Source organism: Pristis pectinata, chromosome 7, assembly GCF_009764475.1.
Source record: "Pristis pectinata isolate sPriPec2 chromosome 7, sPriPec2.1.pri, whole genome shotgun sequence".
In the NCBI taxonomy this organism is placed as follows: Eukaryota; Metazoa; Chordata; class Chondrichthyes; order Rhinopristiformes; family Pristidae; genus Pristis; species Pristis pectinata.
In genome coordinates, this window is record NC_067411.1 from 98,085,331 (window position 1) to 98,111,830 (window position 26,500).

General features: G+C 37.6%; 1 protein-coding gene across 13 annotated transcripts in view; it reads left to right on the top strand.

The window, feature by feature from the left end:
* The window catches only part of mef2cb (myocyte enhancer factor 2cb), a 191,553-nt gene that overhangs the window by 59,712 nt on the left and 105,341 nt on the right, over positions 1 to 26,500 (top strand). For all 13 annotated transcript variants that reach the window (XM_052020240.1, XM_052020243.1, XM_052020245.1 and 10 more), the window contains one exon: positions 18,148 to 18,330. In XM_052020240.1, the coding sequence (XP_051876200.1) occupies positions 18,277 to 18,330 (54 nt within the window). In that variant the 5' untranslated portion in view covers positions 18,148 to 18,276. The remainder of the gene's footprint in view (positions 1 to 18,147; positions 18,331 to 26,500) is intronic.

Here is a 26,500-nt window from a genome sequence, read left to right on the forward strand (position 1 = left end):
TAATTATTTGAAATATTTATATTTAAGTTTTTGAATGTTGTTGGATGTTTGCAGACATGGAGTCTGTGTTGAAGGGCTTAACTAGTTGTCACACATTTTTTGGGCAGGGCTTGTCAGTTTCAATTGGGGGAAAAGCCCTGTGTAGGTCTGGAACTCACTAACTAACCAAGAGCTGGCCACACAGCAGAAGATTATGTCCAATGATCCAATTCAAGTAATTGCTGGATCCAAGGGCAAATATCTGACAGGCATGGGCACTTCGTCTGACAGCAGAAGATTTGGGCCAATGTCAAATTGGAGAAATAAACAGGAGGACCATGAGATTAGAATAATAGAAGGAAATAACAAAGAAAAGCAGTGCGAGAAAAGCCTTTATAACATATTTAAAATCTCCCACAAAAATTTCAGAACCTGAAGGAATGAGCTTCCACATTTGTAATAGTTAATTTTTGATTCAATTTGTTTGTTTGACAATCATTAATGAAAATTTTCTGTTTGACAGTCTTACACTGCTAATTATTAGACCAGTCTGTGATGTGCTTAGTTTGTACATACTTCATTAGTGGAGCAGTTCCATTATATTCAGTACATATAATGGTAGAGAAAACAAATTCATCTATCAGAATGCCAGCACTGAAGCAGCCCAAATCAGATAGCAAGTTTTGGATATTCACATATGATTTTAAATCTACTCGCTTGAAGTTGTTGTTCCTTTAACTGTGATCAAAAGTTACAATCCTGAATGATTCTTTTATTCACATTTTAACTTCAGCATACTGGTTAGAGTTTGAGTAGCAAATATTTGAACCCAACATGAAACAACTCTCAAATACATCCACTTCCTGATTCATATGTAACTTAAGCTAGATTGGCTACATCTCCGAGCATCAAGCATCTTAATGAATCATGTATACAAGTTCATTCATGTGGTCCAAGGCAAATAGACCTGGGATTGCATAAAGCCATTAGCAAGGCATATAATTTCAGCCTTGGTAAGTGGGTAACCTTTTTCCTTTGACAAATGGCATAGCTGGATATTTCTACAACAAGATCTTCAATTTCTGCCTTCTCATTTACCAAGAAACTATTATTCTATGTGATTTATTAGAGGGGTAATAAACTCAAGGATACTTTGGGAAACATTTTAGATAGGATATCTTTATTAGTTGCATGTACATCAAAATACACAGTGGAATGTATCTTCTGCGTAGAGTGTTCTGGGGGCAGCCCGTAAGTGTCACCACGCTTCTGGCACCAACATAGCACGCCCACAACTTCCTAACCTGTACGTCTTTGGAATGTGGGAGGAAACCGGAGCACCCAAAGGAGATCCAAGCAGTCACGTGGACAACGTACAAACTCCTTACAGACAGCGGCCGGAATTTAATCCGGGTCGCTGGTGCTGTAATGGTGTTACGCTAACTGCTACACTACTGTGCCTATCCCATATTTATTCTATAATTTGTAAGTGTGCATATTGACTTTGATTTGCAACAGTGGTGTCCAATAGATTATTTGCCACATTAATACAGTAATAATTTATATTGCTCTTATAAATGACTTCAATATATTGGAATATATAAATCTGTAAGGAAAAGAAAATCACTACGTGAATAAGGTACCACATACCACAAAACTTGTTTTTGCATTTCACTATTTTCATGTTTATTAAAATGCAAAAAAATTTAATTGTACAAAATAAGATGAATCTAGTATACTGATTAAATGCAATGGGTTTCATGTTATAAGTTATAATTTACAAAGTATGATTAGCTTTATTCAGGCTGAATGCAGTTTGCACTGTTTATGTAGGCACATGATGATTCAACTATTCAAAGAAACAAAAACATCTACATAGCATGATTCTATGAAAGCACTTTTCAGCACATCATGACTTCTCAGAGTACTTCACAAACAATTATGTAAGGAAATGTGGTAGCTAATTAGCCTACAGAGAGATGCTGCAAACAAAAATAAGATAAATGACCATATGATGTAGTTTGGATAAGGATCGGTAATATTCTAGATTTACCTGGAGTACAAACATCAATTTAATGCTTCATTAGAAAGATGGAACATGATGGTGCATTACTCCCTTGGTATGACACTGAAGGGTCAATATAGATTATGTACTTCAACCTTTAAAGGTTTAGTTTAACCTTGCATTCCGAATCTCCATGACAGTGCCACTAGTCAGCTGAGTTGATACCTAATGTAAACAAAATATTGAAAACTGAAGTATGCCCCTGGTACTTCATTGTCACAAATGAAAAATAAAATGATTATAAACCAATATCATCATCTTTCTCTCCATTTCTGGAAACTCACTGAAAAGCTGACATATTCTCCAGATAGTTAATAATAGGATTGACATTTTATCAAATCTAAGACTTTAAATCTCAATTATGTCCCCCACGATAGCACAGCTTGCATGCTAATCTATCTCCTAATTACTGTTGGCCTTGTTTATAATAGCAGCAGGTACCCAAAGAGAAAAATTCAGTGCCGTATAAGTAAGATATTACTTCCATTCCCTTGTCTGATTTTTGATTGGTTCCCATATGGAAAAAATATTTGCCTATCTAGCCTTGACCAAACAGAATACTAGATTGCCAACTGTAATGCCCCTCCTGGTTTTCATCAGCAGGATATTTTTAATCTAGATGTTGATGCATTAGAAAATCGAAGCAAGTTATTGGGTTTTCAAAGTGCCCTTTATCTACACATCCTTGCATATGAGAAAGATGCTACTGGAAACAGTTTACCCTAAGAGATTTAATATCTTCAGGGATGTGCTGTTTTTCCTTTATAGAAACTAAGTTAATATATTGAATATTCCTGAAATGAAAAATAATGCAGTTGCAATGTCATGTTTAGCTGTGGTAGTGCAAATCCATTTCTTATGTATTCTACTTTGCTCAAAAATGAACCATTTAAAGAGACTATTTGCATTTTACTATGCTATTGATGATTCACAAAGCTACTAATTCCTAAACACTTGAATTCTTTGAAATGTTTCAGAGGCTTAAACCCTGAAATTGAGCTACAAGGCTATACACTAATTTTTAGGTTAAGCACATCAGTCCATTTTTAGCATGATTCTTGCTAACAGGCAAATCATTCATTGCAGTAGTAAGTGTGTCGCTTGCACCTGGTGCAATTGGGCTATTGATGTTGATGCTTGTGCAATAACTGAATTGGGATGTAACAGTGCTTAAGGAAACTCCTCTTCAATATCAGGGCCAATCAGCCCTCCCAAAATAATGGATACACTGACTTTCTGTGCCTCTGGTTCTTTTTAGGGATGTGTTGAAAATATGCATCTGCATAATGGAGGCTGGTGGCCACTCAAGGGGAATCATTTAATCTCCTCCTTTGGTAGAGAATTAGTAAGCATGGCACTTTGCCAGGGTAGAAGGATTTTCAGCAGTGCCACTGATACTTGTCTGACCATACCCAGGTGGCATCAAGGGTTCCACAACAAAACTTTGAGTAGTTTTATAATCCTTTGGGATAGCACTCACTCAGTGCTCTTCACTAAATATGTTATGGATGCTCATCAGTCAAAAACCAGTGATCAGAATGCAGCCATTACACATTAATAATGTTGTGCCCATTTTGTTTTTAGTCACTAAATTAGAAACAATGGAGTTCTGTTGTTACTCTTAATGTCATTGCGCAAATAATTAGCTTCAATAAGCGATGCTCCTGCTGATTGAACTACTCAGGAGTGTGTGCAGTATAGTGTGAATCAGAATCAGGTTTATTATCACTGACTTATAATGCAAAATTTGTTATTTTGTGGAATCAGTACAGTGTGAAGACATAAAATTACTACAAATTACAAAATAAATAGTGCAAATAAAAAGGAATAATGAGGTAGTGTTCATGGGTTCATAGATCGTTCAGAAGTGTGATGGCAGAGGGGAAGAAGCTGTGGAGCAAGTGTCCCACCTAATAGTGTTCTTTAGCAACCTCTCTGTGTTTCCAGAGATTTACAGATAATATTACTAGGGAGTAATTTAAATGGAAACAGTCTTCTAATAGCGAAGACATCCATGGCCCCACCATGCAGCACCTGGACAAGATTAAGAAATTTGCTAATAAATGGAGAGTTGTGTTCAACCCTGGAAAAGGACATATGTGACCATCTTCAATAAGGAAAGGTAACCACTCTTCCTCCCTTGACATCCCCACCATCAGCACGTTGGGGTGACAGTTGACTCAGCTTAACTGCAGTAGCAGCACGATTACAGTTTCTGTAAGAAGAGATTAGAGGAGATCAAAACTGTTCAAAATACTTCATGTGCAATATTACCAAGGGTCTTTGTAATTGTAGTAATTTACCTTCCTAATCTGCATCCACATATTGGCTTTCAGTGACTTGTGTACAAGGACACCCAAGTTCCTTTTGAGCATAATTTTTGCGCAAGATTATTGCCGATTTTAAAAAAAACACTTGTGAGCCAAAGTGTATATTATATTGCATTTGCTATGTTCTTGCCCATTAACTCAGCTTCTCTATATCACCTTGAAGCCTCTGTATGTTCTCCTCTATTCTCACAACCCTGCCTGTTTTGTATCACGCTATTGGGAATTGGAAAGTCTTGCCCTTTGTTCCGTGACCCCTCTCTGCTTCCATTGATCCAGGTTCCATCAAGGACTTTTTGGCATCCTGGACTGCTCAATGATGAGAAACTACTGGCTGAATGAGACCCTTGGAGAGGGTGGTTATGGCCTAACCTTGGTCTTTGGGTGGGGTGCTCTAGAGAACAGTACTGTTGTCCTGTAACTAGGTCTTACACAGTGACAGCTGATTAGCTAACTGAAACTTGCATGAAGCAACTATGAGGCCTTCACAGCAAAGTGAAGACATTAGTCCTCAATCAGTGTTGGATGGTCTTGATTATAAGCAACCCGAATGCCTGGTTTGAATCTGTATTCATTGCATAGCAAGTTGTCATGTAGTATTCTGCTAGACAGTGCAGCAGTTGTTGGGTCCCATGTCACATATACCAGCCCTTGCACAATAACTTCTGTACACTTGTCTTTTTCAGCAGCTTGAGGTGGACTGATGGGTCAGATGCTGCAAGAAATGTCTGATTATAATGGCATCAACTGTAGTTGTGATCCCATGACTGGCCATTGTCTCTGAGAGATAAGGTACACAGACTGTTGAGAGCAGAATAAACTTCAGATGTTTCCTTGGGCCTCAGATACTCTGGACCGCCACTGACTCATGAGAAAGTGCTGCATGTTGAATTAATGAAGGCCAAAAAGGTACCACCATTTTTAATGGATCTTCCTGGATGCAATTTTAATAAATCTAGCTTTGTATTTGCCACTGGTCCTTCAGCCAGGAGTACAATACAGAGGAAGCTGTAGAGATAATGTGAGATAGGCAAAAGCTAAGGTAATTAATGTTATGTAATAACTCTTAAGTCATTTACCAAGTCTTTGACTTAGTAAGTTCAAAATTGGAACCTCTCCCCCAAAGTTAGATTATGATCTTGTTTCCTCTATGCTTCTGTAACTGTGATTTTTTTTTGCCTATAAATTAACTCAAAGTAAGATGAAATGAATGGGTGAAAGCAGAGTGCACAGAATTAGACAGGTGTTCCTCTCTCAGAATGCTCTGATGTGTGCCTTTACTTCTAAGCCAAGATAGCACTGGTATCACTGTTCAGTGAGCTATGAGAAAAGATGGTTCACTGAGGTTGCTCTCCTGAAGGCCACAGCTGATGCCAGATGTTTATCTTCTGAACCATTTCATGCAGATAAACCTGCAGTTTATTGAAAAAAAATCAAACAGAGGATCCTATGGCATTAAGGGAGTTAACCTGAATTTCTGTTTGATCAACTTGAGTGTGTCTACTCAGGAGATCCAATATGACAAGTGCATACTCAGAAAAACATGTTTTTTTTGTAATGTCTCTGTAAAGTTGACATCATCAGCATGAAAGCTACATGGAGTTTCAAGACTGAATTTCTAGTCAATGATAGATAAAATTTGAGAAATTCAATGTGTATTGTTAATGAAAATAATCATGGGTGCATACTTGAAACCTGATTATTCAGTTCTCATTATTTTGGATTTTCTACTTGTACAAGGTTGAGTTATGATAATATGAACAGTATATTTACACTAGATATAACTGATATAGTAAAGTATGACCTGCTATAAATAAGTTTGTAATATTCCTTTGTGCTGTACCCTCTGTTACCCATTTTGGAATGAAAATAAGTTTGAAGGTTGTTAAAAGATACAGACTGTGCAAAACTAATATTGTGTTGGCAGTACAAATATTAAGATATTGGTTTAAAGGTCAAATAGATAACAGTAATTAGCTGTATATCACTGATCTTTAATGTAAGGAGAAAAATAGTAAAACTCAACATTAAAGTTGCTCAAATACATGATTATGTCAAAAAATATTACCCCGATGTTAAGCAATCCAAGGAAATTTCTGGTAACCTGGTTACATTAAAATGGCAATTTGTTCGTGCCAGAATGATTTGAGTTGCAAATTGGCATCAAAGTATGAATTTGCAAGCATGCATCCAACATGGGCTGAATGAGGCATCATGTTTTGTAAGCATGTGGGTAAGCTGCTAGAAAGGATTCTAAGAGATAGGATCTATGATCATTTAGAGAATCATGGACTGATTAGGAACAGCCAGCATGGATTTGTGAAGGGAAGATCTTGCCTCACTAGCCTGATAGGGTCCTTTGAGAAGGTGACCAGGAAGATTGATGAGGGTAGTGCAGTAGATGTGGTCTACATGGATTTTAGTAAGGCGTTTGACAAGGTTCCGCATGGTAGGCTTCTTCAGAAAGTCAGAGGCCAAGGTATCCAGGGAGGCTTGGCCATGTGGATTCAGAATTGGCTTGCCTGTAGAAAGCAGAGGGTTGTGGTGGAGGGAGTGCATTCGGATTGGAGGGCTGTGACTAGTGGTGTCCCATAGGGATCGGTTCTGGGACCTCTACTTTTTGTGATATTAATGACTTAGATGAGGGGGTGGAAGGGTGGGTTAGCAAGTTTGCAGATGACACAAAGATTGGTGGTGTTGTGGATAGTGTGGAGGGCTGTCGATGCTTATAGAGGGATATTGATAGGATGCAGAGCTGGGCTGACAAGTGGCAGATGGAGTTCACTCCAGAGAAGTGTGAGGTGGTACACTTTGGAAGGACAAACTCCAAGGCAGAATACAAGGTAAATGCCAGGATTCTGGGCAGTGTGGAGGAGCAGGGGGATCTGGGGGTTCATATCTACAGATCACCGGAAGTTGCCACGCAGGTGGATAGGGTAGTTAAGAAAGCTTATGGGATGTTAGCTTTCATAAGTCATGGGATAGAGTTTAAGTGCTGCGTAGTAATGATGCAGCTTTACAAAACTCTGGTTAGGCCACACTTAGAGTACTGTGTCCAGTTCTGGTCGCCTCATTATAGGAAGGATGTGGTGGAGGCGTTGGAAAGGGTGCAGAGGAGATTTACCAGGATGCTGTTTGGATTAGAGAGTATGGATTATGAGGAGAGACTAAAGGAGCTAGGGTCCTACTCATTGGAGAGGAGGAGGATGAGGGGAGACATGATAGAGGTATACAAAATATTAAGAGGAATAGATAGAGTGGACAGCCAGCGCCTCTTTCCCAGGGCACCATTGCTTAATACAAGAGGGCATAGCTTTAAGGTAATGGGTGGAAAGCTCAAGGGAGACGTCAGAGGAAGGTTTTTCACCCAGAGAGTAGTTGGTGCATGGAATGTGCTGCCTGGGGTGGTGGTGGAGGCTGATACATTGGACAAGTTCAAGAGATTGTTAGATAAGCATATGGAGGAATTTAAAATAGAGGGATATGTGGGAGGATGGGGTTAGATAGTCTTAGGAGTGGTTTGAAGGTCGGCACAACGTGGAGGGCCGGAGGGCCTGTATTGTGCTGTATTGTTCTATGTTTTGTGAGCATCATCGAGTGATAGGAGTGCCATTTGTTTGTTTATCCCCCAAGGATTTTGATAGCAAATTTACAGCCTAGGACCATGTTAATGGACTACAATCAAAATAAAATGAAATATGAATTATCATGTATCTGTTAGCACTGCATGACACATTTCAGAATAGCAAACCCAATATTAAATAGAACTTTACAGTATGGATTATGTGTCAAAAAAGATTTTGCTTTATGGAACAATGCCTGTCAAAATTCACTTGAATCTATTAGATGCTTTAATATTTTTTAAAGTTACTCCTAGAACAAAGCAAGTAAATGATCCAAACTGCAAATTGGTGTTTTCCAGTCAAAGTTATCTAGGTGTGCTACACATGAGCTTTTTTTTTTAACTACTGTCACAATTATTCAAAAATACTTGAGAGACTACAGGAAAGTTGTTCTATTTTGTACAAGCTTACTAAATGGGTGACTGGAAATGGCCAGTAATTTTGATGTAGGATTTTATATTTCTTCATTTTCTGAATATGGTGATGCATACTGAGTATGCCTCTGAATGCAGCAGCATTTCTATTAAGTTGGCCGTTTTGTTTTCATGGATGGACTCCAGTAGTGATTATATTCAACAAACTTTGCAATTATGCAAGATATTCTTGTGGATCCAGTTTTTGGTTGACATTTGCCGCACAAAATTCTGTTTCTATTGCACATGTTTTTTGGGTGCCACTGATGCCTTGTTGATTCCAAAATGGCATATGAAGCACACACATACTTTTGTGGTGCAAACCATGCCATATGTACACAGGCTAGGCAGACCAAGATATCAATCAGCAAACACTGTTAATTTGATGGCAGTGTTAACGTTTTGGAACTGAACGCTCCAACTAAAGCCTCCTATGGATCATACAATTAAGCGTGCCTCCAGCAACAGGAAGGGCCTTTTCAGGTTCATTGCTAAATGTCCATAACTACAGTTATAATGGTGTTTCAAGCTTTTTAAAATTTATTAAAGGCTGAAGTTTATAGAGAGCATTGAGCCCAGCAGTAAAGGGTTTTGGCCTGACCTCAACCATTTTACATAAATTAGTTGTTCCCAGATGTGAGTGAATTAGTAGATATTCCCTTTAGAATGTAGCATGGCAGGGCAAATGAATGGAAGTCATGCAAAGCAGTGCTTGAAAAGGGAGAAGGGAAGAAACGTATCTTATTTGGCCATATCTGCACAGGATAATTGGGAAGCAATGCTCCAATCTGAATTTCAGTGAGGAAACAGCATGCAAGATATCTGTACCTCAGTAAGGATACCCCTTCTGAAATCTACTACTTGCTGCTGTTGCAGTCTCAGACTTTGGTGAGGGTCTCATTGCCAGTGGATGTCAAGGTGGCTGTGATCTTTTACTTTTCTTCATGTTGATCCCTTCCAGACTAGACCTGGGACTGTTTGCGACACCTCTGTTTGCCACCCACTCTTGCATAAAAGAGCTGAATGATGCTCTTTATTCCAAAATGCCTGACTGCATTTAAATGCATCAATATGGCATAGAAGAAGACCATTTGCCCAGTGAGTTCACACTGACTCCTTGTTGACGAATCTAGTCTGTTATATTCCCAAGGTCTATCCCTGTAATCCTGCAAGTTTATTTGTCTTGAGTTCCCATCTAATTTTTCTTGTGAAATCGCCCTCAAAGGCAGTGAATTTCAGATTGCTCACTGCACATAAAAAGTCCCCTCTTTATCTTTTGCCCCAAACCTTGAATCTTTGCCCCCTAATTCCTGAGTGTCAGCTAACGAGCAAAGCTTTCCTTTGTCATAACTTTAACACCTCCATCAAATCTGTCTGCAACATCCATTACTCCAAGGAAATCAATCCCAGATTCTACAAATTTGTAGCTATAATCCCTCATCTGAAAACCCATTCTAGTATGTCTTTTCTCCTGCTTTTCACAATCTCCCTAAAGTGTGGCGATCATAGCTGTATGCAATACTTAAGATATGGTCTAACCAATGCTTTATAAAGGGTCGATGTTAGCTTTCCTTCATTTTTACTAAAAACCTCTAATGTAAAGCCCTAGATTCCATTTACCTTGCTAACTATTCTCTCAAAGGCCTGGAACTTCCAGAAGTCAATGCATGTGTCCCTGTATTCCTGCACGTGCTTTAGAAATGTAGCATTGAGTCGAAATTGCCTTTCCCTGTTCCTAGTGCCAAAGTGCATTATCTTGCACCACTATCTACTAAATTTTTAGTTGTCTCTGTTCTGCTTTACTGTCCTGTTGCAAATAATTTGTATCAACATCAGAGTTTGCTGCAACTGTAAGTTTGACGTCACAGGCAAATTTTGAAATTTTACTCTGTATTCCAAGTAATTTATACGTATTTATACATCAACAGTTGTTCGAGCACTAATCCTTGGGAATCAGTACTGTCTCCTATCCTCCAATCTATAAACAACCATTTCCACAGCTCATTGATTTTGGATTATCTATCCAAGCTGTCAGCGGGCCTCAATTTTGTTAATAGTCTTTTTTTTCTGTGGTGTGTTGTCTAATACTTTCTCAAAATCCACATGTCAAATGTTTCTTGACTTCATTTTAAAAAAAATCATTTGGGTTAATCAGACGCAATCTACCTCTTACAAATCTCCCTAGTTCATATTTCTTTAAGTTTCTGGGTTTTTTTTCTCTGATCTGATTCCTTCCTGCCTGAAAGAAGCAGGTGGAATATACATGTGGTTTCATGATGATTACAGACTTCCCCATGTAGAAGCACATCACTAAAGACATGCACATCACTTTGCAGGTGCAGCATGCCTGGTCTGTTTGCTAGTGATTTCACTCCCCTCAATGTCAGTCAGCTGGTGTGCAACTCTAGAGAGAAATTCTTGTATTGGTTTATTATTGTCACTTGTACTGAGGTACAATGAAAAGCTAGTCTTACAAACCGATCGTACAGGTCAATTCATTACACAGTGCAGTTATATTGAGTTAGTACAGAGTGCATTGATGCAGTACAGGTAAAAACAATAACAGAGTAAAGTGTCACAGCTACAGAGAAGGTGCAGTGCAATAATGTGCGGGGTCACAACAAGGTAGATCGTGAGGTCAGAGTCCATCTCATTGTACAAGGGAACTGTTCAATAGTCTTATCACAGTGGGGTAGAAGCTGTCCTTAAGTCTGGTGGTATGTGCTTTCAGGCTCCTGTATCTTCTACCTGATGGAAGAGGAGAGAAGAGAGAATGTCCCAGGTGGTTGAGGTCTTTGATTATGCTGGTCACTTCACCAAGACAGTGAGAGGTATAGACAGAGTCCAAGGTGGGGAGGCTGGTGTCCGCAATGTGCTGGGCTGTGTCTACAACTCTCTGCAGTTTCTTGCGGTCCTTTCAGAGAAACAGGCCCTTTGGTCAGCCACCCACTTACACTAATACTACATTGTTTCCTTTTCTTTAGTTTATTCTGCCAACATTCTCATCAGCTCCCCTTCCTCACCCCCCCCCCCCACCCCAACCTGATTCTATCACTCACCTGTGCACTAGGAGTGATTTACAATGGCCAATTTAACCCACCAACTGGCCCTTCTTTGGAATGCAGGATGAAACTCACACTGTCATGGAGAGAATGTGCAATCTCCACACAGACAGCACTGAGGTTAGGATTGAACCTGGGTCACTGGCGCTGCGAGGCAGTGGCTGTACTAGCTGCACCATGATACATTCGCTCTTTGGCAGGTGATATACAATCGGCATTTGAACCACCATGAATAATCCATATTGGCTGCTGGGTAAGAAGGGCTAGCTACTTCGTGTTTGACTCATGAACCCAATGGCCAAACCATGTGTTCATGGCAACACACCTTTCATGAAAGCTGTGGTGTTACATAAGATATGATAACTGGCATGTTTTGAAATAATGCTGCCACTGCTTGGACTGCTGTATAAATGCCTGCTATATTGCAGAGGGAATGTGAGTCTCTCATATTGGTCTACCTTACGCAACATGATCTTGCCATAATGAGGATATAATCTTTGATAACCAACAAGCAGTTGAGGATGAGAACATGGTGCAAAAGTGAGATGAGAAAGGGATGTGGTAACCTAAACAGCTCCTTTTTGTTCAGGATGTCCACAAGTAACTAATCTATTTTTTTTGTTTGTAAATAGAGTTCCAGTTTACCCTTTCACCAATGGTCCCACCCTTGATTGCTTCTTCTGATTTATCTCTGGTTCTGACCACTGCAGTTTCTCTTTGCTTATAATGGGAAAAGAAGACCAAAACAAAATCAATACTACAGGCCAAATTTTATAAATCAGAATGTGCCATATCTACACAGAAACATTAACTGATCAGTCTTGAGGATCTCCTTAGTTCTCGTCTTCTATATGCCTTCCACTGCTCTCCTGCTCCTACTTAATCTAAACTCTGTGACTATAGCATGGATTAAAGAAAAAAAAAACTGATTTCCAGTGGTCAAGATTACAAATAATCTTTGAGCTTTGGGCTGTGCCATTTTGTTGGGGTGCAAGTGTCTGGGATTGGCTTATGGGCAAGAGCAAAGCTACTGGCATAGTAGTGAGGATGGAAGTGCAAATGCCCTTGGTGTGAGAGGGCATCAGTGTTGTACGCCATGAATCCACTGCCTCATGGTGGCACCTCTGGAATCAATATTTCAACATTGTTATCAACTGCTATAATGGCAGCAGTTTGAGTTGACATGACAACAAACTAAGTTTGAATAAGAGCAACCAGATTTTGGAAGGCACTTGTCTAGTCTTGCATTGCAGCATACACTCCAGATGTTTCTGTCCGATTTACTCACTGTTTTCTCAGTACAAGTTTTCAGTAATTTATGAAAGCAAGTTGTACGTCCTGGAATAAATTCTGTCGGGAGGAGAAAAGTTTTTGTTGGGGTTCAGCTGAGAATTAGTCATGCTTTTGTTTAATTCACTGTTCTGTGATGATATTTAAATCCATTGTTTGCTGGTAGCACTTACATTGCAATGTGATCAGAAAACTAGCATGTCGTTAGGCCCTTGGACATGCATTTTCTTAGTGTTTGAAATTAAACGGATTAAATTGCATTTAACAACTATGTTTTATAAAGTGGAAATTCTAATAAATTACAGCTATGTATGTATGATTCAATATTATGTTAATCAGAACTAATATTTTAATATTGGACAGATGGTGCTGCCTTGTGTAAATGATCAAATGGCTGGAAGGTTGATTTTTTTTTATTCCATTGTTGTCTTTTTAAATTTAAATTGTAATGAGGGAAATAATACAATAGGATTTATTTGGATCATTATTCCATTGCTAATCTTTGCACTGGAAAGAAGTTGGAGTAATCTTTTGAGGGTTTTTTTTGTTGTGTGTGTGCTTTGGAGCTTTAGTCATTTACTCTCCACATGGATGATCAGAAAGCCAGTTTGGAGTGCTGTAGTAAAACAGAATCAGACAGCTTGTGCAATGAGAAGGAAGTGGAGAGTTTTGGTTCCCATTTTGCACTTCTGGAACAGTTTAAGGAAGGAAGCACCTTTACACCTTTTATTGTTCGTGGTTGCTGACATCATATCCTTCCTCGACCACTTTCTGCGTATTTCCTGCCATTCTGATAGTCCTTTGCAATGCTATGGGGCTGAGAGAGATGGAGAGAGTGGGTGAGGGGTTGAGGTTGTGAACAAGAGAAACCTGCACCAGCTGTCCGTAGGACCTTCTTCCTAACTTGCAGTCAAATCACTCGTTCTCTATCATGCTGTCCCTGCCAAATCAGATAAAAGATACTAAACCCATGAAAACTAAGTTCCTTTTTTCCTCAGCTACAATACCAAATTTTAATTCCATGCTTTTGGCTGTCAAGCTCTCAGCAGAGACTCACTTTTTTTCTAATCACAACATAGAAAGTTAACCCCTTCTCCAGTGAAAAACAGTTGAAAAGGTTTTTTTAAAAAAAATCTAAAAACGTCAGAAATGGCACTTTTCTAGTTGTTTATACATGTACTTAAAGTAAATGTGACCTTGTTCAGTGTAGAAACCTTGGTTTGTATACTGTAATGTTAAAGGAAATTGTGTATGTAAATGATTCACAAATCACTTGGGTCAAAAGGTACATGAACTTTGGTCAAGGAATCAATACTTTGATTATTGTGGCATGGTTTTATTCTATGGTCGGCTTATACACTCTTTTCTGATACAGAGAGTGCACTGTGCCACGTCAGTAACTTAAGTAGAAGGTCTCACCAGGTCAATATTGTGACAGACTTCTTTTGAAGACATGCACAGGATCTGGAATCTGATGTTTCAATACTTACCAAATATCATTTTAAATTCTTTCAAAGATATATTACTCCCCAAATAAAAACCTTTTTGTCTGGAAGTTATTTGAAGCACAGTGATGGAATAAGCTTATTACACTCTAAATGTGGCATTGCACACAGTGTTACAGAGCTTACAGCCTTGCCTCATGCATGCTTTTGTCTTAATAGAGCAAACTTGAGGCATAACTAAATAATATACTGACTGTTTATGCTGCAAGAATTGTTTTATAGTCATAAGGTAATATTAAATGTGTCATGTCAATGCCATCTGTTGGCTGCTGCTGCAGTTTCAATATAGAATTGTTCCAATAAATGCAGAAGAGAACATTTTCATGGCATTGTATTGATTTGATTTCTTATCATACAATTGTAATCTACAAAGTAAACAAACCTTTTACGTGTGTTTGGGTAATTGTTATTGTATCTATTAATTTGGCAATAAGGAGAAGCTGTTTTGAAACCACAATGAAGATAATCTCAGTGAGAAAGCTGTTATGGCTCCCAAAAATGTAATGTTTCAATGGGATCACTTCTCTTTTTTTCTTAACTCTGCAGAATATAAGCTTATACTACTTAGTTTCCTTATAGAAAACCCTCAGACTAGGAGTCTGATTAGTGTTTTTTCTGTTTTATCTCTGCTAAGTATAACCTGTTTCAAGTCTCTACACTACTTCATCTGTGTTTTCACCAACTACATATGTAACTGTAGCAAGATTCTTTTATTCCAATCCCCTAGCATTAAAGAGTAATATATATATTATGGCATATTCAATTGCATATTTATTTTTGGTATTATGCAATCAGATTTGGTTATTTTATCTGGAGCTAAATGTGCTCACATTTTTGCACAAGTTCCCCCACACCATCTTCAGTGTAGATATCCAGTACCTATGCTTCCTCCCCTATTTCTCTCACCCATTTTTCACTTGTCATTCAGCTTGTTTTCTGCATATATTTTATTTATATATGACCTTGTATTTGTACTTGATTTATCATCTTCTCACCTACTTAATTACCTCTTCATATCTTTTGCAATATCATTACATCTTCTCACAGCTCACTCTCCCATCTTACCTTGTATCACTACCAGTCTTTGATATGGTTGGTAAGTTTAGCTGAATCATTGATGATGATGTCAGGGAAGTAATTTAGCCATAGTTATTTTCAGTCATCACTGCACTGGTTAAAATATGCCAATCTGAAGATGGCCCATTTGTTACTTCTGGATATTTTTTTTTGATAAACCATCTTCATTCTGATTTCATGATTGAATTGAATTTTGGGATCTAGTGCAAGCACAGGAATTCTTGAAGTTTGGAGACACAAGAGATTCTGTAGATGCTGGAAATCTGGAGCAATACACACAAAATACTGGAGGAACTCAGCAGGTTAGGCAGCACCTATGGAGGGAAATGACAGTTGACATTTCAACAACCCAAAATGTCAACTGTTTATTTCCAGCATTTTGTGCTTAATTCTTGAAGTTCTACAGTTCGATCTCTTACCTAGGGGTATCTGCCTGTAATTCCTTGACTAGGTTACACTTGATGCAGGGAGACATTGGAGATTGCAAATGCTGGAATCTGGAGTAAGAACCAAGATGTTGGGAGGAACTCAGCGGGTCAGGATGCATCTGTGGAGGGGAATGGACGGTTGACGTTTCGGGTTGAGGCCCTTCATCTGGATTGTCTCAACCTGAAACATCAACTGTCCATTTCCCTCCCACAGATGCTGCTTGACCCACTGAGTTCCTCCCGAATCTTGTTTGTTATATTTGATACATGATCAGCAAACCCATTTATTTAAATGGAGAGGACTAGCTGTGAGTGAGAAGGGCAAGTGGATCTTAACTTTTTTTTATGTAATTGAGTTTAGTATAGTTCATTATATTTAATTGTTTTTGTATATTTTGGTATTTTTAAATGTTTTAATTTTTTAACAATGTAATTGTATTTTCATGCTTTTGTATGTGGGTGGTGCTGGTAAGCCCAGTTTTTAAGACCCATCTTTTACTGCACTTCAAAAGGTGGTGATACACCTCTAAATTTGAATTGCTGCAGAGATTCCAATTCAGTTACTCCAAGGGTGCTGTTGAGCAGGACTTCCAAGATTCAGACCAGTGACAATGAAACACTGGCAATGTATTCCAAAGTATGTTTTATTATTAATAGTATTTTTGAATGTTTCTGAATCTCTGATACTTTGACAGTCAGTGGGCATGGGCCAGGACAGAACCAGCTGTCAAACCAACTCGGTAGGCAGAGCTGCTTGCTTACAATTGGAAATGGCTTGCAAGGCCCTCGGTTTCCTCGAAGAGGTTTGCTACGGGGACCACTCTGGGAAAGTTAGGGTAGGGCAGCCGCAATGAGCTGGTCCATAAAAGATTTTGCTTATCACTGAATCTTGTGCTAATGTTCTGCACCTGAAAATCAAGCAAATACCCAAGTGTAATTTTAAAAAAAATGAGGAGAAGGAAATTATAGGAAGATGGAGCAAATATCTTCCTCATCTATAATTATCATGCAATATAGCGAAAGTGTAGATTGCTTTGTCATGGAGCTAGCCATCATATTCTGTTGCTATTTGCTTAAAAATTCCAGACGTTTCAGTTAAATGACAGCAAAATTAATGAGACATCGTTATTAAAGAACATTTCCTGTGTTTTCTCCATCTTTTTTCCTTTCCCCACGCTGCCATTCTGCAACTTAAAACAGGCTTGTTTTCTCACTTCCAATTCTGATAAAAGGACATCATTCTGGAACATTAACTCTGTTTCTCTCACACAGATGCTGTCTGACCTGCTGAGAATTTTCAGCATTTTCTGTTTTTATTGCAGTGTTAACTGGACAGCTATGGAAAGGCTCCAAATGTAAGCCAAATTCACTCAGAAAAGTTAAGTTCAGGTGATGTTATTGGAATGCGCAAGCCTAGTGTTGGGTCCAATGATAAAATCTGACAGTGTCAAGAATTCTGCCTAGAGGAGGCTTACTAAAGACCAATTTATTTACAAAAAAATGTTTTGGGTTTCTTGACTTTTATTTTTCCAGTCCCAATTCTTGGCACCCATAAATCCTTTCTTACCTAGTAATGAAGCCATATGTTATGAGGTCTGCAAGTTAAAATCAGGCTACAAGTGTTCTATCAGAGTACAAAAATGTTGTGTGCTATAAAATGCATATTTAGGTTCCTATTCTACTAGTAATGTTCATATTTTAAACAATCTAAATGAATCTCAAATTCCATCAGATGCAATAATAGCAGTTATGCGAGGATCATACCTGTCAGTATTCTTGAATGCTTACTCCATTAGAATTTGCTAGGTCAGTGAGAGGACATCTAATTAATAGAGAGCACGAGAGATCAAACATTACTCAGACATATCCTGTTTCTCTCTCTACCTCGAGCAACTAGAATATCCATTGCCTCGGTCCAAATCATTCCCATCCCCACCACCCTTGCCCTGTCCCTTCCCAAAAAAATCCTGATCTTTGTTCTATTTTAGTGCAGGATAATAGATAAATGTGCTTCTTTAAAATAAAACAGTCACATATGCTACTTCCCTGGTGTAGGTTCCATGATGTTTCTCTTTACTGGATACAGCTGACTCTAGTGATATCCTCCTGCTCCTGAACTTCCACCCATTTTCAATTTCTTTTGGAAGTTCTATCCCTTAGAGGTAATTTGAAGTCTATTGGAAATAAATTGGTTTATTATTGTCACATGCACTGAGGTACAGTGGAAAAACTTGTCCTGAATACCGTTCATACAGATCAATTCATTACAGCAGTGCATTTAAGTATGAACCCTGAATAATCTTGACCCCGATAAATATTGATGGTAATTCAAGACTTTATTTTAGTACAAATTAATGTTTGTTTTTTGCTATTTGCAGGGACTGATGCAAGAATTTGTGAACTGAATGAAGTGAAGAGCGAGAAGAAGGACTGGTATTGAGAAAACGGAAGTGAGTTGAAGTCAGAGGTACAGGATTTAAAGAGAGGAGAGAAGCAAGACAATAAGGATGGGGAGAAAAAAGATTCAGATCACACGGATCATGGATGAACGAAACAGACAGGTGAGCACCAGCTACAAAGAAAGTTTCTGTTACAGTAATTATTATACTGAGTCTATTATGTTCCCATTTCATGGCAGAGGAAAACTAATTGTATACTTTGTGTTAATTTTATGCAGAAGAATCATTACATTTTCATTCATAATTAACAATAATTAATGACTGATGCAAACAGTTTCCTAACTGTAATAATATGTTAATTGAATCTAAAAAATAAATTTATCTCAAGTGGATTGACATTATAGTTGCCAATACATACAGTATGACATAAGTGTGCCACTGAAGCAATTACTGGAATCATTGCTTTTGAGGAACATGGGTACCTCTCAATTTGTGAAATGTGTTCATAAGTATACATCTTAACTATTTTTCCATGCAGAAAAAGGAATCTTTTTTTTATATAATCTCTGAAACAAAATCACTTCTAAATAGAACTATAAGCAGTGATTTATGGTGGGGGAAAAAAAAGAAAGTTCTCAATAAATTAAACAGAGCAGAGCTGTTCAATTTTCAGACAACATTCCTTGTATTCCATTGAAAATGGTTAGATTAAATTACATTTACCATGCTGTAATTGCTATTTGGGTGTCACGATAGATCAGAAAAAGAAGACAATCAAGCTACTCTCCAAGCAGACTTCTACATTTTATTTTTTTTCTCTCCATTTATTCATTGATTGGCTTAATCTCTGTGATACTATAATGCTTGTGTCTGTATGCCTCATAATATGGCATTGAAAGAAATCAATTATGCACCAATTTCATTTCTATGTGCTCAATGATTCACTCCATTGGATTAATAAAACAACACTTTGTATTGGGATTGAACAGCTCTGAGGGAAAAATTATGTTTTACGAACAAACCAACTGAGGATTTATGATGGATACATTCAATGTTTTTCCCTGAAGACTGGTTATTGCTTGAAGCCAAGTCAGAAAGCAATAATGCTGCCATTATCCAGCTACTTCTTTGCTTTCTTCAAATACTTCACAGTTGAAAACTGAAATTAAGGTCTTTAATACTAGTTTATAAATCATTACTTCACTTCCAGCCAATTGAATGTGTCAACTAGGAACTCATAAATTTATTAAAAAAAATATAGAATCATTATTTACTTATTTAGACAATTCCCTCACTCCCTGTTATAGTAATGTTCATTACATAACTTAGAATTTATGCATGAATGTGGTTTGCTACTTCAGTTATCAGCATAGAAAAGGAGTTGATAAAATACATTTTTGTCAACACCAAATTCTTTATGGGATAGCAAAACTTGGAAATTTTTTTATTTTAACAGAATTAATCAAACACATTTGGATGTTCTTAGCTCTGCATTGATGGTGTTGCCTCAACTGTCTCTCACTTAGATTATATTGAACAGTTTCATTATAGTTTTAGGATATTATGGTTAAAAACATAGTTGCTCTAATGCAAATAATCTTTTCCTAAACAACTAACAAATTCATAAACCAAATCGGTTCAGGGAATGGGTAGTTTAACCTAGATTTAAGTCCAACCCAATACTTTGGGATGAAAGTCCTTTCTGTCTACTGGTTATAAGGATCATCTGTAAAATGAGTTTGTTTAACCTTGGAACACCCTATTGAACCAGAATGAATATTTTCTTTTCTCTGTGATCTATCCGTATGGTCTCATAGCCCATAACACAAAATTGTCTTTAATTCAGTATTAATTGGCAATCTGTGTCAAAAAGTCATATAAATAATTAATGCAGAACTTCATCTTGCTGAAATATTCAGTCATTCAGTCATTTTCTGAAAGTGAGATGGAGGGATATTGTGGGGGCACAGTTTTAAAAAAAAGATTTATATAATATCATACTGCAACTTTCACATACCTGGGTATAAATTTTTGATGTGGTATTTTCATCCATTTCCATTAAATTGAAAGCTTTTGATATGCGTAGTGGGAAATTCTTAAAGATGTGCAGTCATCTTAAAGATTAAAGAAACAATTTACTCCAAGTTAAAGTGTAGAGAAAGGATACTTATTTATTTATCAAGTTACTGCCCTCCTCCATACTTGGAATTTCTTGGGAATCTGAATAGGTGTAAGTATTTATGTCTCCAAAAAGGCTGATGGTTGGACCTTGTGGGTCTAAAGGAGATCCTGGAGCTACCTAGAAATAGATACAGACTATATCTAAGTTTTCTTTTTGGCTCTCCACAATTTTATATCTTACTCTGGTGTTTCCTAATTGCTGTCTCCAAGCTTGCAACTTAATTTCTATTGCCAGCCATTCCCCTCATTCCTGTTACAGGACCAGCAACTAATGTTTGTGTGACTGGGTCTGAGAAACAACACAATGGCAAAAAAAAACACGATAGCCTGTTCAAGTGATGTAGCTTAGGTAACTGTTGGCCAAGATACTGAGAAAACTCCCTGCTCTTCTTGACACGTGATTATAAAATAGTTTAATTTTTCCATCACAACTTCTGTAAAATTCCAGGATTTCTCTCAAATTTTCAGTCACAATTTACCTTTGAATTTCAATCATTCACTTCTGTGTAATTTTGATTTAGTTGATCTTGCCTCTTGCCATTGAAGCAAAGTAACTTTTTCTGACCATGACTTCATGGGGGCTGACACTTTAATGTGATACTGACACATTGCATGTAGTTCGATGTCCTGTTTGTTGAATGCAACATTTTATATTGATTCTTGTGGTTCAAGTGGATGTTATTTGAGAAAAAGCAGCAAGTTCTCCCTGTATTCTGGACAACATTCCTCTTTTAAAGTAATACCACCCAAAGAATCTCATTTACCATTTGTGAAATATTGCTTTATGCAGATAACTTACTTCCATTTTTGCCCATATGATGGTAGTGACTGTATTTCAAAACAAATTTAACATCAGAGGTTTTGGAATACCCTGATGATATAATAAGGATACTATACTATTATTAACGTTTAGGCTGGAAAACTATATTTTAGAAATAGAGTAGAATTTCAATCATTACCACTATTATCTAAGAATTTTAGGGGAATTAAGAGAAACCAGTGGGGTGCACGTTCCAGCAGTTCCAGTTGCTTCTGTCCACTTCTGTTTTGCTTCTGGCTGGTGAGGTCAGAAAATGTTGGAACAGCTAATCTACAGATGGTCCTACTTTTGGTAGTACTGGTTTTAAAATAAATAGATGTGCAGGTGCTATCACTGCACCTTCTGCTGATCTTACCTCTGGTACACGGTACCTGAATTTTCATTTTAGAAATAGTTGGGCAAGTCTGGTACAAGAAGCCTAATAAGGATACCAAATGGGGTGGGATGCAGAAACATTAAGCTACCATCTAGAAGACGCTCCACACAGGAATTTCACAAGAGGTGAGCTAGTAGACAGGCTTCCCATTTATAATCCACATATCATTTGCTTCCTATCCATCCAGCAATGAAGACAACACTTATTTATGCAGATAATGTAATTTTTCTACAAATGTGCATATTTTCATATTGTTAAAACCACTTTGATGTTAACAATGTATATGGGCATAAGTATCATGTGTAGCAGTATTTAGCATGTCCTCATATTATTTAGTGCGTTAGTATTGTTTAAATGTGAATACATACTAAATAAAGCTGGCTATGTTTTCTTTGTGAAAGGAGCCTGCTGATTATGACAAAAAAATTCATATCAGTGGAATGGGCAGACTTTCAGAGCAACCTGCAGTAATGTACTATAAACAATGTAGATTGAGATCATGTGCAGAAAAGTATCTTTTAGAACCACATCAGGTTTAGAGATGAAAGGTGAAAAAAACACATTGCCATGGTTGAAGAACAGACCTACATTGTTGGAATGAAGTAGATGATCAAGATCTGATGAATAAGAATAACAAAATTATTGAATCAGATTTCAGTTATCAACATTGAAAGGCGTAAGGAGTAGGTAAATTGAGTAAATAGATGGAAATTCTTAAAAGGTATTGAGTTGTGACCGATGAATTAGTGACAAAATGCAAAAAATGACAGCCACACAAGTGTTTCATTATTTATAAAAGAGGACAATATTAGGGAAGAGGTTAAATACTGAATTGATTAACCTTGGAAGATAAATGAAAGTATCAGATAATTTAAAGGATAATCAAGTGATAGAATCTGATTTGGGGGGGGATCTTTTTTTGCAGAGCCTTGGAAAACACATTTGAAATAAAATATCACATACCCTTGTATGCAACCCTTAAAGGGAGTAACATATCCTTTAGAAGGATTGTAAGGCAGCCTTTGAGGGTCATCTGATATAAACAGGATGAACAAAGCACAAGGGCTGAATTCCCAAGGCATTTCCTCCGGGCTCCTGCCACAACTGCTGCAGGAGTCCAATAAGGTAAATGTTTTAAAAAGTTTGAAGTCAGATATGCTGAGTTCAGACCTCAACTTGGGATGCCTGCTTGGTGTTAGAAGGAGGGCCATAGCATTTAATGCATTGCTAATGATAGCTAGAGGCTGGAATTCCTAGCAACAAGGGGCAGGTGGACTGTGATACCTTATAGAAGCATGAGGACTTGCTGGCCAATTAAAAATAAATATCTTCACAGACCCTCTAAACTCTAGAGATGATTAAAGTTGACTTTGATCATCTCTATTGCCATGTGCATAAGTACATGTATGCACAGGTGCAATGACAAACTTATTTGCAGCAGCATCACAGGCACATAGCATCAGATAAGCAGCATTCACAAGAAAAGCATAAATTATACACAATTTTTACAAGAAAGAACACAATTAGAATAAAAAAAGTTCAGTGCAAAGTGATCTAAGTGGTCATAGTGTTGCTAAACTGTAGTGATTAGGGTTGTACCAGTCAGTTCAAGAACTGAATGAATGAAAGGAAGTAGCTGTTCTTGAACCCAACAGTGTGGGACTTCAAGCTTTTGTATCTTCTGACCGATGGTAGCAGCGATAAGATGGCATGGCCCGGATGGTGGGGATGCTATTACTGTTGTGTTTGCAGCCCACACATTTTCAGGGCTAAGTACTTTAACTTCCATTGTAACCATGAGATTACACCCTTGAAGTCACTTCTTTAGTATCTTTTTATTTAAACTACACAATGTTTCAATTTTTTTTGTCAGGATGTTTTGCTGCTTTGTCAATATATACTAGAGTGGTTCATGAACTTGATGCCAGGTGATGCAAGATTCAAAGTCCATTGTCCTTCCACCACAATCTCACCATAACTCTGCAGATGTAGGAGACTTAGAAGCTATATTTCTTGAAAATTTGCCTCTATCTATTCCAGATCTTCCAGCAGCCATTGAATAATATTTGTAGGACTTTAGTCAGGTTTAGATCCCTTAGCTATTAATAATATTTTTTTCATATTTTTAAAGAAATAACCCTTGTCACTTAATTTTAAGTGACACACTATGTATTCTTTCTAGCATCCTAACAAGCCTAGAAAGTCTGTGTATGGCATTATTTTTCCTTAGCTATGCAAATAAAAGTCTGCATTTCCCAGAGTGCAATGTGGTGACACGGCTTTCCAGATTGAATCATGCCAAACTTCGAATGGGATCCAAATATTCCTTGCCACTTATCAGGACAACCTGAATATTGTCCAGGCTTCCACTGCATTTTGTGGCTTCTCTGGATCTACCCCTGACTGTATGGACAGTTACCACTAGCATTCAAAGTTGGAAATTTCACCTGAACCTGGAAAATTGCAAAAGTATTGTGTGCATAATATGGCACTTACACGAGTATGAACCTTAGTTCCCAATGAACTTTTATCCATATAGTATTTAGTGATTGCTATATTATTGCTGATAATTATATTTAATGACTTGTAGTTGGTACTGAGAAATATCAACCTGCACTGGAAATAGGATTTCATTGGAATCAAATACAAATTGTTTCTTAATAAATAGCACAAAGAAAGAAAGATCCAGTCAATGGAGGCTGATCGTCTCAATCCCAAGACATTGGTGCAGTAATTCTTCAGGGACCAGGACTCAGAATCCTAGGCACAAGCATCTCTAACTGCTTCATCAATCACTTTCCTTTTACAATAGGTTCAAAAGTGGGGAGTTCACAGCATTCAATTTTATTCCCAACTCCCCAGATAATGAAGCAGTTTTTATCCCCCCCCCCCCCCCCCCCCACATGCAGTAAGACTTGGACAATATTTAAGCCTGTACTGATGACTGGCAAGTAATGTTTGTCACCCTTCAAATATTAGCATGATTTAACCTATAACTTACACTGTCCTGTGGGAAACATTGATTTTCATATAGCATTGTTTTTCTAAAACTAATACATATGATAGAACTTCCAGGTGTGTCTGTGCAATTTTTTGTTTTTCTTTCCAACTCCAACCTTGTGTTACCTCTATTTATCTCAAAGGTTTTTCTTTCTTTCTGACTTATTTCTATACATTATCTATGTTTGTTATCATCTAATGAAAGGCACAAATGTGTCAGTCTTCAGTATTAATTGCAGTGAGTTGGGAAATACAATTTGCGGAAAGATAGATGGCATGGTAGAACAAGGTGATAGATATTTGGGTTTAGTTTCACAAAACATTTAAAAGCAGTGTCTAAATATGATAAGGTCATAGAAGTAAATTGAATGGCTGGTTTTATAACACGTGCAATGCAATATTAAAGCTGAGATGTAATGCTGCTCTCCCGAGTCCTTTTACTAAAGTGACTGTACTCTGTGATGATGAACTCCCTAGCTCACAAGCACATTGGCTTCTATGGTGAAGAACAACTATTTGAAAATGTGTAGGTACTTTCATACTGAGAAAATTGAGGTGTACTTTGATAGAAATCTTATTTTTTTAAAGTATTGATCAGAATGTCAACAGCGGTAGAAGGTTTGAGATTGTAGAATGTGCTGTCAGTATCAGCTGAGACTGTGTCCACATTTAAGGAGATATTAAGTGGTTAAGGGCAAATTGAGCAAATTTTGGAGCACACCAGGTCATGACATTAGAATGGCTGCTCATGTGAAGGATAAATGCGAAGATTTTAATTGGTTGAGCAGAATGGCCTATCATGATTTCTATAACATTGTCTCTTCAAGATCCTCCAAATCAATTGAAAGAATGTGAACCAACGTTGGTGTCCTCTCCCAGGCCAAAAGCTCCACCACTGAAGTCCTAATTAAACTTGGTCCACTCTGTTGGGCAAGAGATTACCTAAAACAGATTGACAGAGAAAAGATTCACAAATTCACCTTAGGGGAAAAAATGCAATATTCCCACTGTCTCCTAAGAATCTCTGGCCCATGCCTGCTCAAAGTGGAGAAAGGGCATCTGGGATGGTGCTGAAAGCCTCGAGTTCATGTGTTGGGAATGCATAGAAGCCCAGTGTAAATAGCAGCAGGATAGCTCCATCTTTCAAACACCACACCCTCCTGTCATGAGTGTCAGCTCCTCCTCTGGTGGCGGTAGAGTCTGCAAGTTTCTTTCCTCTTTCAATCACTTAACAACCCAGGAAAACAGTGGAAAAAGTTATCCTCAATCTTGAGGGACCACCTAAGAAGCAGGAAGTATAATTTACTCTGTAGAATTTACGGCAGAATTAGTAAGTAGAATTAATAAGTAGACTTTACTCTGTTAATCTGAGGTATTTCAAGTACTTGCTTCCTATTTTCTATCTGATATTTTCTTGTATTTATCTCTTTCTCTTTTTAATTGTTTTCTGTATCTGTTACTCTCCCTCTGTTCTGATATAAATTTCCATGAAGCTCCACTGCTGCAAGTCCCTTTGCATAACGTGGTTATGTAATGAAGTTAGAATTAGTACAGAAACTGTTCTAAGGAAATTGTCCATTTACCTCTTATCCTCTTGTGGTTCCTAATTTTTTCTTCAGTTACTTTAATGATTTGTGCCAATATTATTTGTTTTCCTTCACTAATATCTAATTGCTGTAATTCCTGAAATGATGCCTCATGATGGTAAAGTAAAGCTATGTGCTTGCAGCTGTGAGAGGGACATGAGTACAAAACACCTAGATTATAGTATTCAAAAGGTAGGAAGGCACAAATCATCCTTCATGCAAGCTTTTGGGCCATCAACTGTCATTTGGGTCAGATTACAGAGATGAGTTTGCATTTGGTCTGTACTGCATAGATAAAGGAAATTAGTTCATGGACAAATTTGTGTTTCTGAATGTTCTGCTTATTTTATGCATTATGGTCTGGATAAT